Source organism: Cetorhinus maximus, chromosome 7, assembly GCF_964194155.1.
Source record: "Cetorhinus maximus chromosome 7, sCetMax3.hap1.1, whole genome shotgun sequence".
In the NCBI taxonomy this organism is placed as follows: domain Eukaryota; kingdom Metazoa; phylum Chordata; class Chondrichthyes; order Lamniformes; family Cetorhinidae; genus Cetorhinus; species Cetorhinus maximus.
The window spans coordinates 133,896,983-133,912,104 of record NC_135885.1 but is presented as its reverse complement, the minus strand read 5'-3'; the positions used below and the strand labels follow the sequence as shown (position 1 = coordinate 133,912,104).

Below are 15,122 nucleotides of genomic sequence, written 5' to 3'. Positions count from 1 at the left end.
GTCATTAACTGCATCAATCTTGACTTCAGTTTGACTTCACAAGTCTGATATTGGATTCCAAAGAGTTAGACCTGGAAATCTGAATGGACTCTTGGTTTCAGAATGCCGATTAATTCGTGTTACTTTTAAAAAACATATTTTCTTTTAAAATTTAGAAGGGCATTGCATTATCTGACCACTTCAAAGCTGGCCTGGTTTTTTTAAAAAGGTCATAAATTCACCTTTAGACAGGGAGCAACAATGACTTTTCCAGGAAATCACCTGATCAGCACAGTGCTTGAGGGGGAAGAGCTGTTTGCACGTTTGTACTTCGATTATTTTAATTGATGCGGAAAGAAACTGGTCTAAAGGCAAAAAGGCTGGTGGTTGACTGGAAATCACCTGACAGAGGAGCTTTAATTTTTGAACCTGTTGTTTTGAACTCAGTTTTGGGGAATAAGGCGAGAAGGAAGGCTACCCTAACTCACTCTCTCTCTGCCTTGCCTGAAATTTGTGTGTGGTTATCAACCTGCAGCCAGAGAATCCTCATCTGAGCACAACTTGTCTGAATTTGGAAACCTGCAAAGCTGAGACAAGGAGAATTGATCCAGCTCTATATTCTCCTCCACGCCAAAGCTCTGTTGGTGAAAGCCTCCAGACATCTACTGGAACCAGTGGCCTGTCTTCACATGAGGGAGCTCCAGATCAACAGCGTCAAAACCCTGCAGGCTTTGACCTTTATTTTATAAAGCCTACCCTCCAAAGCCCATCTCTGCAGAGACCCTATCTGCTTGTCTTTTGTCTGTCTGTGTGGGTGTAGGTGTGTGTGCTGGGGTATTTTTAAAGGCGATAGGTAGCTATACTTCCAGATTATAATTGTGTATTAACCAGTTCTTGCAACTTGTTTTTTTAAAAAAAGTTTTGTTTTCTAATAAATTGATCATTCTGAGTTTATTGAAAGAAGCCTGGTTAAAGTCTCTTTATTCTGGGTCTAGCAGTAGCGAAGGTAAATAAGTGGCCATTTTGGTGAGTGAATTAAACTCTTAAACTAATGGTGTGACCTGTGGAACAGTGGGGCTAGATAAACTGCCCATTCCAGTCATAACACTATCAATTAAGCGTTGTCCAGCATACTTTGTATGGGCGATGAAACCTATGCAGAAGAACAATCTCCACCTTCGTGTCCAGAGAAGCCAAGCTGAGTATATCACTGTCTATTTCCATCAGTTAAAGAGCAAGAGTTTCAATTATTTTCTCCAGACTTCAAAACAGGGCAGGTAGTGACTTAATCCAGGTGTACAATAAAAGAAATGTAACAACCCCAGTAATGACTCTTTATTGTCAAACTGAGATACATGCACTTGAAAAGCAGGATTGCATGCAAAAGCAGTATACCTGCGTCGTCGCTCCATCCTATTATGGAATATTATTGTTGGGGGCCAATCTACGCCAATGCATCAAACAGCTGCACGGGAGCACTTGTTTGCTCACAAAGCTGAATCGTAGCTGTATTCCATGAGACACGGTGGACCCCCAACCACCCCCCCCCACCCCACAACCCCCGAGGTTCAATATGAAATCATATCCTTGATTAAGCCCCAGCTATATATGTCACTGTTGAAATGGTGAATGGTGTGTACTCAATGGTTATATTCTACACATCGTGATTTCTCTGATGGAATCACAGCAGATAGCTACAGATGAAGTGTCAGCATTGGCTAGGGCATGGTAGACAGCATCCACCTGTACTGACATTTCTATCCATCAACCAGAAGGAGCCATGGCCCATTGATTTGTCGCTGTTGGCAACTGCAGCAATGGTATTCTAAATTTTGCACCAACCCCCATCAGCCTGGGAAATGTATATGTACCCTGTATATATAATGAGGTTTTTAGGTGGTCAAACTGATGGGCAGAATATAGATGAGACCCAGGGGTTAAAATACCTCAGACCTCACCTGTAAATTGCAAGAACTGGTTAACAGACAATTGTAATCTAGAAGTATAACTATCTATCACGTTTAAAATTACCCCAGCACACACACCCATACACACACAAACAGACAGACAAAGGGTAAGCAGATAGGGTCTCTGCAGTGACTCACACTTGTCCCAATCTGAGATTCCTCCTGAGGTTCCAGCAGGAATATGCCGCAAAGACGCCATCTTTTTGGTGTTGTGTTTTACCTGCCACAAGAAAACACTTTCCTATTTTTCAGAGACAGCAAACAATGTTGTGCTCAGAGCTTGGGAAATACCAGCAGGGTGGCTGACTCAAGCACTCGAAAGTGAGTCATTCCAGCACCTGGAGTCATTACGACACAGGAGGCCATCCGGCCCATCGAGTTCATGCCGACCCTGTAGAGGAATCTAGCCACTCCCATTACCCAACTCTATCCCTGTAGACCTGCTGGTTTACTTCCCTCAAATGCCATTCAAACTCCCTTTTGAAATAATTAATTATATCCACTTCCACCACTCTCATAGGCAGTGAGTTCCAGATCATTACCACTCACTACGTAACATTCTTCCTCATAATCCATCTTAGAGGCAGGCATTTGTAGAGACATTTTACTGGGATTCCTCAGATATAATGCCAAGATTATGGCTAAATTCGTTATTTATGAACTTTATACCCATGTATTACGTTATATCAATTGAACTGTAAAAGCATTTAGCCATGGCCACTGAGAATTGAAATCTAATTGGTTGGCTGTGCAGCACTTAGTAGTTTGCCAATGGTAGCTGTGATTGCTGGGGATTGGTGCTGGTTACTTGGTCCTGATTGGTGCTACCTCATGCACAACTGGATCAATTCATTCACTACATCTGGAGTTTGATTAGCTTAGAGAGTCACTGCTGGTTACTAATCACAAGCCAAAGTGATGATTCCCTTACAGTGTGAGGATCGCAAAGTCCCACACTCCAAGTTATGATGCCTTCATAAGGATGTGATGTGCATACAATGTTGAAGATGCAAACATTTTTAATTACAGATACATTAAGTCCTTGAGGCCCTGCCGAGGCCATTACAGCGTGCGCTTGGACTGTACGTTTAGTGAACAGCAGCTCAACATCATGCCCACCAGCAGCCTGACATGTTTCCAAGGCAATATGCAGTATGGCAATCGACTCGAAAAGGCTTCGGTCACTGCAACCAACTCCGGGCCAGGATGAGGAGGCACAAGATTCCCTAATTGTTCATTTACTTTATAATTTAACACCATTTTTAACATTATAAAACTGTACCCTCATGAGGACAATCGTCACATAAATTTTAGAGAGGATTCACTCCCAGCTCAAAGACTCACATCAATGGGAACTTGTGATTAGTGTATCTGAATCACAGCACTTTTGACTTTTTTGATGATGGTGGCGTAGTGGTAATGTCACTGGACTAGTAATCTGGTAGGCCCAGGTTAATGCTTGGGGGACATAGATTCAAAGCCCACCTCGGCATCTGGTGGAGTTTAAATGCAATGAATAAAGCCTGGAATTAAAATCTGCTCTCAGTAGAATTGACCATGAAACTGTTGTTGATTGTTGTAAAAACCCATTTGGTTTCGAGGAAAGAAATTTGCTGTCTGGCCTACATGTGACTCCAGACCCACAGCAATGTGGATGACTCTTAATTGCCCTCTGAAATGGCTGAGAAAGCCACTCAGTTCAAGGGCAATTAGAGGTGAGCAACAAATGCTGGTCTTGCCACATCCCATGAAAGAATATTTGAACTCAATTTTCCAACAATGGAGCAGAGACCTGCAAACTTTACTTTTACACATTTCTTAAAAAACAGAAGGCAAGCAGTACTCTTCATCACAAACACGTGTGAAGGGGTTCATCAGAACGAGGCTGCTGCTGAAATCTATACCAACATGAAAAGTCAGCGATGTAAGGATTCTTCACTGAATTAAACATTCATTTGGTTTATCATTTCAGGCTTAATAGTTATTTTTTAATTTATTCATGGGATTTGAGCAATACTGACAAGGCTATCATTTATTGCCCATTCCTAATTGCCTTCGAGAAGGTGGTGGTGAGCTGCCTTGTTGAACCGTTGCAGTCCATTTGGTGTACGTGCATCCATAGGGAGGGAGTTCCAGCATTTTGACCCAGCGACAGTGGCGCAACGGTGATGTATCTCCAAGTCAGGATGGTGTGTGAGATGGAGGAGAGCTGGGTGGCAGTGGTAGTGTTCCAATGTGAATGCTGTCCTCATTCTTCGAGGTGGTAAAGATCGCGGGTTTGGAAGGTGCAGTTGAAGGAGCATCGTCGAGTTGTTGCAGTGCATCTCGTAGATGGTGCATACTGCTGCCACTGTGCACTGGTGGCGAAGGGAGTGAGTGTGTAAAGTGGTGGAGGGGGTGAGGAGCAAGTGGGTGGCTTTGTCCTGGGTGGTCTCAAGCTTCTTGAGTGTTTTTGAAGCTTCACTCATTCATCAAGTGATGAGTATTCTATCACACCCACGACCTGTGCCTTGTAGACGATGGAAATGCTTTGGGGAGTGGGAGGGTGAGTCACTCAGTTCAGAATTCCCAAAGAACTATGGTATGCTTTGTGATTTAACGGTTCTGTCCTCAGATTTAATTGAAAGAACAAAATGTGGTGACCAATCATACAAAACTCTGGACAGATCTGCAGATTACTTTGTGGTTAAACATGATGGGCGGAATTTTCCATGCCTGCTGGCTTCGGGTGTGCTCAGCAGCATGAGCGGACAATATGGCGAGAAGGACAAAAATTGGTTTCACAACGTCGTTCACTCAGCCCGTCGATGGTGGGCCGCGTTTTCCGCTATTGGACGTCAGGAACCTCATTGTAATGCACCTGCATCTCATTATAAAGCCACTCCACCGGACTCATCCCCCCCCCATGCTGGATCATCCGCCCACGTCGGGGTGATTGCTTGCCAACGTGTTTCACGTCGATGTGTTTCACAACTGCACATAAGCGACGTCCACCTGACGAGCTGCCCTTCACTCAGGACTTTGAGGTTTGTTCGCCTATCTTGCTTCGGGCAGCGCTCGTGGTCATCATTGCCAGGCTTCGCAGACAGCACCACAGCACTTTTAGGGAGGCTCACGGTCAGGTCTCTACCTACCAGACCAGCCACAAGGCGGGGGTGGCTTTGTATGGCTGCAGAGCTAGGACTTGCTTGGGGAAAGGGGAGAAGTGGCCTCAGGCAAGGGAAGAGGCTGCAGGGTGAGGGCTCTACTGGGGAAAGGGGGTATCCCAGGGTGTAAATGGGGGCAAATATTTGATCTGTGCAAGTGGCCTCAAGATGGTGAGGGCTGAGGAGGCAGTCTCCAGAGCAGATGAGGCCAGCTGGAGATGTGAGGGTGTGTGTATGAGTGAGTGGTGAAGTCCCTTGAGCTGGCAGTGAGTGAGATACCAGTGAATGTGTGATGGGCTTGATGGGGTGAGTTTAGAGTGATGAATGGTTGCCTTACCCTGGCGGCATTGAGATCATTCTTCCTCCATCTGCATTGGATGGCCAATCTCTTCTGTGCAGCATAGGCACTGATCACCACTGCCACCACCCACCAAGCTGGAGTGGTAATGTTGCTGCCCCTTCTGCGGCTGGAGCGGGGCTAGAGGACATCACAGCGGGTCTCCACAGTGTCCAAAAGGTGATCAAGGGACGCATCACTAAACCTGGGGGCTGCAGTTTTTTTGGGGCCCTGTCTTATTTGCAGCAGCCCTGGGCTGGAAGCACTGAGAGATTGCGTGTGGCTGTACTGTAAATGTGGTGCCCGGTGAGGTGATGGCGTGGCGGGTGAATCAGAGCCACCATCAAAACAACGTGTTTCCTGGGAATTAATGTGGCAGGTTTGGGATGATACAGTGTGAGAAGCCGCCTTTGCGGACGGCGGGTTCCCGCTATTGCATTTAGTGCAAATCTGGGACGATTCCACCCAATATCATTCTAGCATTCAATGCATCCAGAGGTCCCCAGCAACACAGATGCCAGTCTTCAGCCAATTTGATTCACTCCTGAAATATCAAGACACAGCTGATATTGCAAAGGTTATGGGCCCTGACAACATTCCGGCAATAGTGCTGAAGACTTGTGCTCCAGAACTTGTCGCGCCCCTAGCTAAGCTGTTCCAGTACAGCTACAACACTGGCACCCACCAAGCAACGTGAAAAATTGCCCAGGCATGTCCTGTACACAAAAAGCAGGACTAATCCAACCCGACCAATAACTGCCCCATCAGCCTACTCTCGATCATCAGTAAAGTGATGGAAGGGGTCATCAACAGTGCCATCAAGCCACACTTGTTTAGCAATAGCCTGCTCACTGACGCTCAGGCTGATGCAAGACATCCAGGAGAATGAATTATCAGCAGTCATCAGGATGCAACCAGCCGCGGGAGGGAAGGTCAACTCGCATCTAACAACAGTCCACAGTTTCAACATGGAGTCAGGGCAGAATTCCTGTTCACCCTGGCTCCACATTCTGCTAAGTCCAATCTTTTTAACTGTCAACTTATCCTATAGGTGGCAGCCCCCAGCAGCTCCTTTAAGGATTGTTAATTCACCTGTGTTAGACCTGAGAAAATGGACAAGATCAATCGGCTCTGATCGGTTATTGAAAATGGGCCTCACGCAAGCATTAGGGCCCCTTTCTTACGAAAACCTAGGACCTAACATTGGGTGTCAGAGTTCCCCAGCGAATCCTAGTACAGAGTGAGCACATGCACACCACATTGCACAGTGAACCCAACGGCACTTGTTTCTTTACCGGATGTCTTTTGACATCCTCTGATACAATGTTGAAGCTCAAATGTGTTATTATATCCACGGCAGGTATTTTAACAGACTTTATCAATATATTTCACATTTCTGTGAGAACTAACCTTCCAGCCTTTGATTTTCCTTCTCCATCCGGAGCAAAAGGACCTGCTGACAGATGGCTTTTCTCCACATGATCCGCAGCTCCTCCGAAGAGCGCTTCTTCTTGTCTTCAGCTGGGGTGTCATCCGCCATCAACAGAGAGGCCAAGGGGTCCTCCTCCACAGCTGGGGTGAGCGGAGAAAGAGGTGGCAGCTCAATGCTGTCAAGGTGATCTGCGGAAATAGAAAGCCCAACTTTGTTATGACAACCACCTGGCTTGAAAGAAGCAGAACACAGAGCCCTGTCTCCAAGATCATCTTTAGACAAGGGCACAAGAAATCGAGAATGCAATCATGCCATTCTTCACACCGGTTTCACATCTTCCACAGTACCAAGTGCAACTAACCCTGCCATGGTCTCTGCCCCAGTTACGTCAAATGTGGACAATGTTGTACAAAATTCTTCCCTGATCCCCAGAAAGATAATCAAGCAAAACCATTGGCCCAGATTTTGCAGTTCGCATGACAGTGAAACTATCAGCATTCGCTGTCATTACTCTGTGTAACTAACAGGGACGTCTCTGGCTGCACTTGCTCAGGTAAGCGCGGAAATCCAGAAGTTGCTGTCAGGGACACCTTGCTCCTCCAGGGTGTATGCTGTTGCATTTCCGCAGATGTAATCAGCACCAAAATCAGGGATTTGACATGAATTTCAACTACTTACGCACAATTCTCACTGTAAACACCATGAAGAATGTTACAACCTGTTGAGTGAGGTGTAACTGAATTTTTAATGATGTAGTAAGTCCCTCCAAGGCAATTCTGCTCCTCCAAAGATGTGGGGCCCAGCAATGCTCACTAAGTGCACTAAGTCTGGTCTGGCCAAGGCTTTGTATAACTGAAGCATGACTTCTAATCCCTTGCATTTTATTCCTCTAGATATAACGGTCAACATTCAACAAGCCTTTATGATTAGTTTCTGTACCTGTTCATGATATTTCAAAGATATGTGTACCTGGATCACCCAAGTCTCTTTGGATGGGCAGGTTGTCCTATGGGGAAAGGCTGCGCAGGTTAAGCTTGCATCCACTGGAACTCAGAAGAGTACGAGGTAACTTACTTGAAATCTTTAAGATCCTGAGGGGTCTTTGCAGCATGGATGTGGAAAGGATGTTTCCTCATGTGGGACAATCTAGAACTAGGCTCACTGTTTAAAAATAAGGCGTCGCTCATTTAAGACAGAGATGAGGCGAATTTTTTTTCTTTCAGAGGGTTGTGAGTCTTTGGAACTCTTTTCCTCAAAAGGCGGTGGAAGCAGAGTCTTTGCATATTTTTAAGGCAAAGCTAGATAGATTCTTGATTAACAAGGAGGTGAAAGGTTATCGGGTGTAGGCAGGAATGTGGGGTTGAGGTTATATTCAGATCATCCATTATCTTATTGAATAGCAGAGCAGGCTTGAGGGGCCGACTGGCCTACTCTTGCTCCTAATTCGTACGCTCGTATGACCTCCACTGTTTCTAACTTTTCACCATTTACAAAGTATTCTGTTCTGTCCTTTTTAGATTGAAAGTGGATGGCTTCACATTTGTCCACATTGAAATCCAATTGCCACAGTTTTGTCCATTCACTTGATCTACCAATATCTCTTTGTAATTTCACATTTCCAGCTACACAGCTTACAATGCCATCTATCTTTGTGTCATCGGCAGATTTGGTTATGTGGCTTTCTATCCCATCATCTAAGTTGTTAATGAATAAATACAGAAAATATTTGAGGCTCCAACACAGATCCTTGCGTGACATGGCCAGTTACATTCTGCCATTTAGAATACCTGCTCATTATCCCCTCTCTCTGCCTCTTTCCGTTCAGCCAATTTCTGAACCAGGTCAATAATTTACCTTCGGTTCCATGAGCTTCAAGTTTAGCTAACAGTCTCTTATGAGGGACTTTATCAAATGCCTTCTGGAAGTCCATATACATGACATCCATTGACATTCCCCTGTCCACTGCTTTAGTCGCCTCTTGGATAAAATTCAGTCAGATTCAAGAGGCATGACCTACCCTTTACAAATCCATGCTGGCCCTCTCTGATCAGCTGAAAATTGTCAAGGTGTTTAGTCACTCTATCTTTATTTATAGACTCCAGCAACTTCCCAACAACAGATGAAAGTCTAACCAGTTAATATTTCCTCTATTTCCCTCTGTCACCTTTCCAAATTTTGTTTTATTGCCCTTCAAACCCATTTCTTATAGAGTTATCACCAGTTAGTGTTAACTCCTCAATGTCAAGTGCTTAATTTGTACTTCACCCATTATTAAAGATCAAAGGATAAATTTTCGCCTTCACCGCCAGTGGTCATCTCGTGGAGCAAATTACCCACTCACAGTGGATCCCACCTGAATTCATGCCCTGTCAGGCTACTACCCCCCATGTTTATGTTGACCGTTTTAGATTGGCGTTATGGTGGCCCTCCTATTACAAACCACGTCTGCTCACAACTCCCGGCGCACTGTACCTTCCAACGCTCCTTTCTGCTGCATGGCTGCGGAGGACTTGTTCATGGGCGAGGCGACACGTAGGAAGATCCGCTGGCGCCACGAGATCCGACGAGGAGTGAGGACAACCCCTCCCCCGCTCAGTGACTCCGTGCTGCAGCCAGAGAAGGCCCTCCTCCTGCTTTCACCATCACTAAAGCAGACAAGGGAAAGCATTCACAGAGACAAATACCAAAACTCAAAAATGTTGAACTCTCTCTTGTCTCTCGAGCGTTGGGCGCTTCCGGGTCAAGAAATAAACAATTCAATGGCATTAAATGGTTTAGTAAAAAGTGACCACATGCCATGTGGCATCAAGGTGCGGACGAGAAGGATGCACATTTATCCAACAGTCTGGCGAAGCAGCAAGTTCAGCCTATTTGTGTGAACGCATAGATTAGTGAGCGCAAAGGGTGAACAAAAAGACAAGACAGATTATCTTACAAAGCAACAACCAATGCTTTTTTTGGGGTAACATCTACACATGTTAAAGGATAGGTGTGAGCCTACAGCTGAACAGCTGACTTCTTGAAACTATACTTACCAACTCAGTATAATCTCCCAGTTTTCAGCACTGCCCTTGCAAACCGATTCACCCTCAAGTATTGTATACATGTCTTTCTTTCAAGAGCTGAAGCCACATGGGAGATAAACTATTCATTATTTGTAGAACTATTGTAAATGTGTGAGCATCTAATTTCATTACCAATGGTGAACTGCAGAAATCTTCTTCCAGCAAGTAGTGCAATAAGATTGCACCACCCCACAGCATGAGGTACTTATCTTTCCACTGATCCACTATTGCAAATGATTTACCTAGTTTGTACCATCAGGCTTTCCGTTTCTAATACACTGAATCTTTGGGATTTATTTTAAAACAAATTATAGAGTGGTTACAGTGCAGGAAGTCATTCGGCTCGTGTGTCTGTGCCAGCGTACTGCTACAGTAAATCAGCTAGTACCACCCCCAGTCCTTTCCCTGTGGTCCTGCAAATTTTCTCTCTTCAAGTGCTTATCCAATTTCATTTTGAAAGCCACAAATCAATCTGCCTCCAGCACCCTTTTCAGGCCGTGCATTCCAGATCCTAACCACTCACTGTGTCAAAGCGTTTTCCCTCATGTCGCTGTTGGTTCTTTTGCTAGTCACCGCAAATCGGTGTCCTCTGGTTCTCCACCCTTCCACCAATGTGAACAGGTTTTCCCCTAACCACTGTAGATTCCTCATGCTTCTGAATACCTTTACCAAATCTCCTCTCAACCTTGTCTTCACCAGGGAGTACAGCCCCAGCATCTCTAATCTATCCTCATAACTGAAGTTCTTTCAAGGGATTTCCAAGTTTCTTTAAAACCTAATCCCACAATTTGTTGCCCCCTAAAAGTGAAACAGAACTATATTGCACTTTTAATTGTACTTCACGGTTACTCATCTTCTACTCTCCTTGGTTAAGAGGATACAAACTTCCAGTTCATATATTTGGACAATCAAGGAGGAAAGGAAGTAGATGCTCATTTGAAAGTTCTTTTTCCCTCCCCTGGTTTACTCATTGATGTCACTGTACCTTTTTGTTTTCACTATTTATAAGAGCACATATGGATAAAACAATCTGTCGGCAGATTTGTACCCATCAGCACAGCGGCCTTGGAGCTGCTGTGTCTTGTTTTTGATCTTCAAGCTGTAGACAGACGGGCAATGCTGCAAAGAAACCAAACCACTTCAAATGGGTGTGTCATTGAATTGGTCTTTGAGCTCTTGAGACACTGCCAATTCTGGACTCTCTCGCACATTCTCTTTGGCCCCCAAGCTCCCTTCTCAGCAGAAGAGCTCCGAGTTAAACAGTAAAGTAAGCAGCTGGCTTAAAATACATTGCGATCAAATTATATTATGCATCTTCATATTGTGCTGGACTGAGGGTCAAACAAGATTAGAATGAATCACTGCCATTGTTCGACTGGTAATAATCTGTCCCTCCATCTAACTGATATGGGAGCATTTTGTGATAAAACAGCAACTGGCATTTACATAATGCCTTTAACATAGTAAAATATCCCAACGCACTTTTAAGGGCTTAATGGAACAAAATATGACACCGAGCCACATAAGGAGATACTTAGCCGGAATACCATAAGCTTTGTCAAAGAGACCTGTTTTAAAGAGCATCTTATGCAAGGAAAGGGAGGGAGAAAGATGGAGAGACTCAAGGAGGAAATTCCAGAGCTTAGGCCCTTGGCAGCTGAAGGCCCTTGCCGAGATGCTCAATAGGCCAGAATGTGTGAATCTAGATAGGGTTGAAGGAACTTACAGGAATAGGGAGGAGCAAGGCCATGAAGTGATCTGAAAACAAGGATGAGAATTTTCAAATTAATTGTTTGACTGAGAGCCAGTGTAGATGAGCAAGTACAGGAGTGGGGCTGGTGTGTGTTAGGAACATGGGCAACAGAGTTTTGGATGAGCTTAGGTGTACTGAGGTCAGAATGTGGGAAAGCGGCCAGGAGTGTGTTGGAATGGCCGACTCTAGAGATAACGAAGGCATGGATGAGGGTTTCAACAGCAGATGAGCTGAGGCAGGGTCGAAGTCAGACAATGATATGGAGGTGGAAATGGAATTCTTAGTAATGGTGTGTATATGTGATAAGAAGCTCATCTCAGGGTCGAATAGGAACCTAGATTGCGAGCAGTTTGACTCCACCTCAGGCATTTGGACAGTCAGTGACGAGGGAACAGAGTAGATATATAGATTATATAAGGCAGATGTTTGGAATTGTGCAGTCCAGCAGCACGGACAATACATGGTGAACTTTGCTTCCACACATATTGCAAGACCATTCCTGCTCTAACTTTCCTATTTAGAGACTTCATTATGGGGCTTTGGTGAACTCTCAGTTCAGATATTCAGCATTATAGCAGCTATTTCAAAGACTGTGGCCCCTTTTGAAAGGAAAGGGAGGCTTTCAGACAGTGAAGAACGTGGTCATTGCAGATAACGCTTTGCCTGATATAATGGAGCAGTACAAAGCAGAGTTGCTGCTACACCAATTGGTAAAAAGGTTGCTCTTTTCGCACACCAGGAGACCACCCTTTCCCTTACACACAAGAGAGTGATTTTGACACCGGGCATTAGGTGGTGTGAAGCTACTTGTTGTATTGACTTACCAGCATAAGAGAAATAAGTTTGCATGCTTCAAAAAGAAACTCAGCGGCAACAAGGTTACTCGCCAATACTTTACTCCAAGAAGATTGGGCAAGTGAATCACCAAGTATCTCCTCACACCCTCTATTGCTCAGGGATTGGTGCCCTGTACAAAGTGGAAGGCTCACCAACACCTTCTCGAGGGCAACTAGGGCTGAGCTGTAAGTCTTGCCAGCAACATGCAGAGAATGAATAAACAAAGGTCAGACTGCCTTACAGCCTATGGGATGATCCCTTTGCCTGCCTGTTGGGCATCAGGCAGTGATTTCAGCTGCAATTAATAACTGAAACTCTTTCGATCCCTGTCATCTTAAAAGAGCTTCACCCAAGAGGCTGCTGCCAGCAGGCCATGTGCACCCAGTGTCTGTTACTCTCCTTGCAATAAATTCATTAATGCTGCAAATTCATCCACTCATACCCATGATGGGCTGACTGACATCTTGGCAACACTTTATGTGGTCTTGACACTACTTCCCTGCTTGTAAGACAGCGTTACTCACAATAAAAGGGAGCAGATATACACAGTAAAGCAACGCTCCATAACCATAAACCTTCGTATAAAAACAAAATGCTGATGCCAGAAATCTGAAATAAAAACATAAAATTCCAGAATTCCAGAAATGGTCGGCAGTTCAGGCAGAATCTGTGGAGAGAGAAACAAAGTTGACAGTGGGCATCTTCCATTCTGGAGTCTAAGTTCGGCGGCAGGCAGAAAATTGGGAGTGATTTCCACTGTGGGTGGTGGGGAGTGGGCGTGGGATGGCTGACCACGCGTCATCTTGCGCTGTTCAGCTCGTTACATATGCATCTGCGAGGAGGTCGCCGATTCTCACGGCAGGTTTCCTGCCATTAGCTCATGGGGGTCAAAGGTGCAGGCGCCATATTTAAAGGGCACCTGGACAGCCTGCACTATCCTTTCCACCTTTGCCCGGCCAGTGCTCCACCCTTCCCTGCTAACCCTTCCTCCCTTCTGTGGTTATCCTCCACGCAACTTGCACTGGTCTCGAGCTCAGGCTGGCATTTACAGACACTCCCCCCAAAGAGGACACTGCAGCGGCAACTTACCATTAATCATGGAAGACGCCGATCTCGCCAGGTGCCCACCACTTACGTGCAGTCATAATGTGAATGTTCTCATTTCTTGATGGCGGGGAACTAAACTTAGAGGGAGAACTTCATTCCGGTGAGCTGACCTTTTAATGAGGATACATGACATGCTAATGCATGCGAAATGGCTTCCCGACATTGTTCGTCAGGAAGCACGGCCCACCTCTAACCCACCTTTAAAGTCCTGAGGACACAATTGCCAAAGCTCACCCTGCCGTCAGGAAGCTGATTCTTGGCCCTGCGCCAAATTAAGTCCCCCGCCTGTCAAGCTTCTGCAGCTGGTGGGACCGGGAGATTCTACCCAAGGTTTCAGATTGATCATTTCAGGTTGACCTGAGACCTTTCTCTCTTCACAGATGCTGCCTGACCTGTTCAGTACTTCCAGCAATTTATATTTATTAACCTTTGTATCTACCTTGTACAAGGAGGGCAACCATGCTTCAGCTGCCAAGGCCCTCAGCTCCGGAATTCTCTCCCTAAACCTCTCTCTCTCCTTTAAGAGGCTCCTGAAAATCTACCTCACTGATTAAGCTTTTAGTAAACTGTCCCAAGCGTGATTGATAATGCATTTGTGAAGGGTCTTGGGACGGTTTACTATGTTCAAGGTGCTGTATGAATGCAGGTTGTTGTTGGTATCTGTTAGAAGAGTCCCTCATGGAAACCTTTGTTAAGCCACAATCATGGCACCCTTCCACAAGCACAGACTGCCAACTACACTGTCTGCAAATACAACCTATGCCATGCCAGGGGCCTGTACTCTGGCCCAATCCGTCTCCCCATTAAGCACCCCACCCTGAAAGAATGGTTTCTGTGGTTAAGGTTAAGGAGAGAGACAGGCTTCAATGGTATTCTAGCTAATGAGTTCTCCTGCAATGCTAAAGCAGATTTTTTTGTTTAAGTGTTTCTTGGAGCTGGAACACACTCTCCTCTGCAAATGTGACATCTCAATGATCAGCTATACAAATAATCCTGGTCAGAGGGAATGAAAGATTGCACTTACATAGCGCCTTTCACAACCTCAGGCCTTCCAATGAGCATCACGGTCAAAAGACACTTTTGCAATGTAGACAACGTGAAAGTCACACAGCAGGGCTCCACAAACAGCAATGCGATAATGATCACATCACCTGTCTTTGTGATGTTGATTGAGGGATAAATATTGACCAGAACACAGGGGATAACTCCCCTGCCCTTCTTAGAAACAATGCCACGGGATCACTTGCTTCCACCTGAGAGAGCATCTCATCTCATCAGAAAGAATCAAATCACACAGCGCTCCCTTGGTACTGTGCCAGGGTGTCAACTTAGATTGCATGCTCATCGGATGAGGGGGCTGTCCTATGATGAGCAGCTGAGCAAATTAGCTTTATTTCCTCTGGAGTTCAGAAGAATGAGAGGCGATCTCATTGAAACGTACAAGAATCTGAAGGGGCTTGATAGGGTAGCGGCTGAGAGATCGTTTCCACTGGTTGGGG

General features: G+C 45.3%; 1 protein-coding gene across 6 annotated transcripts in view; it reads right to left on the bottom strand.

The window, feature by feature from the left end:
• tbc1d4 (TBC1 domain family, member 4) overlaps positions 1-15,122 on the bottom strand; it is a 264,165-nt gene that overhangs the window by 42,049 nt on the left and 206,994 nt on the right. For all 6 annotated transcript variants that reach the window (XM_078545970.1, XM_078545971.1, XM_078545972.1 and 3 more), the window contains 2 exons: positions 9,334-9,506; positions 6,840-7,049 (listed from right to left, as the gene is read on the bottom strand). In XM_078545970.1, the coding sequence (XP_078402096.1) occupies positions 6,840-7,049; positions 9,334-9,506 (383 nt within the window). The remainder of the gene's footprint in view (positions 1-6,839; positions 7,050-9,333; positions 9,507-15,122) is intronic.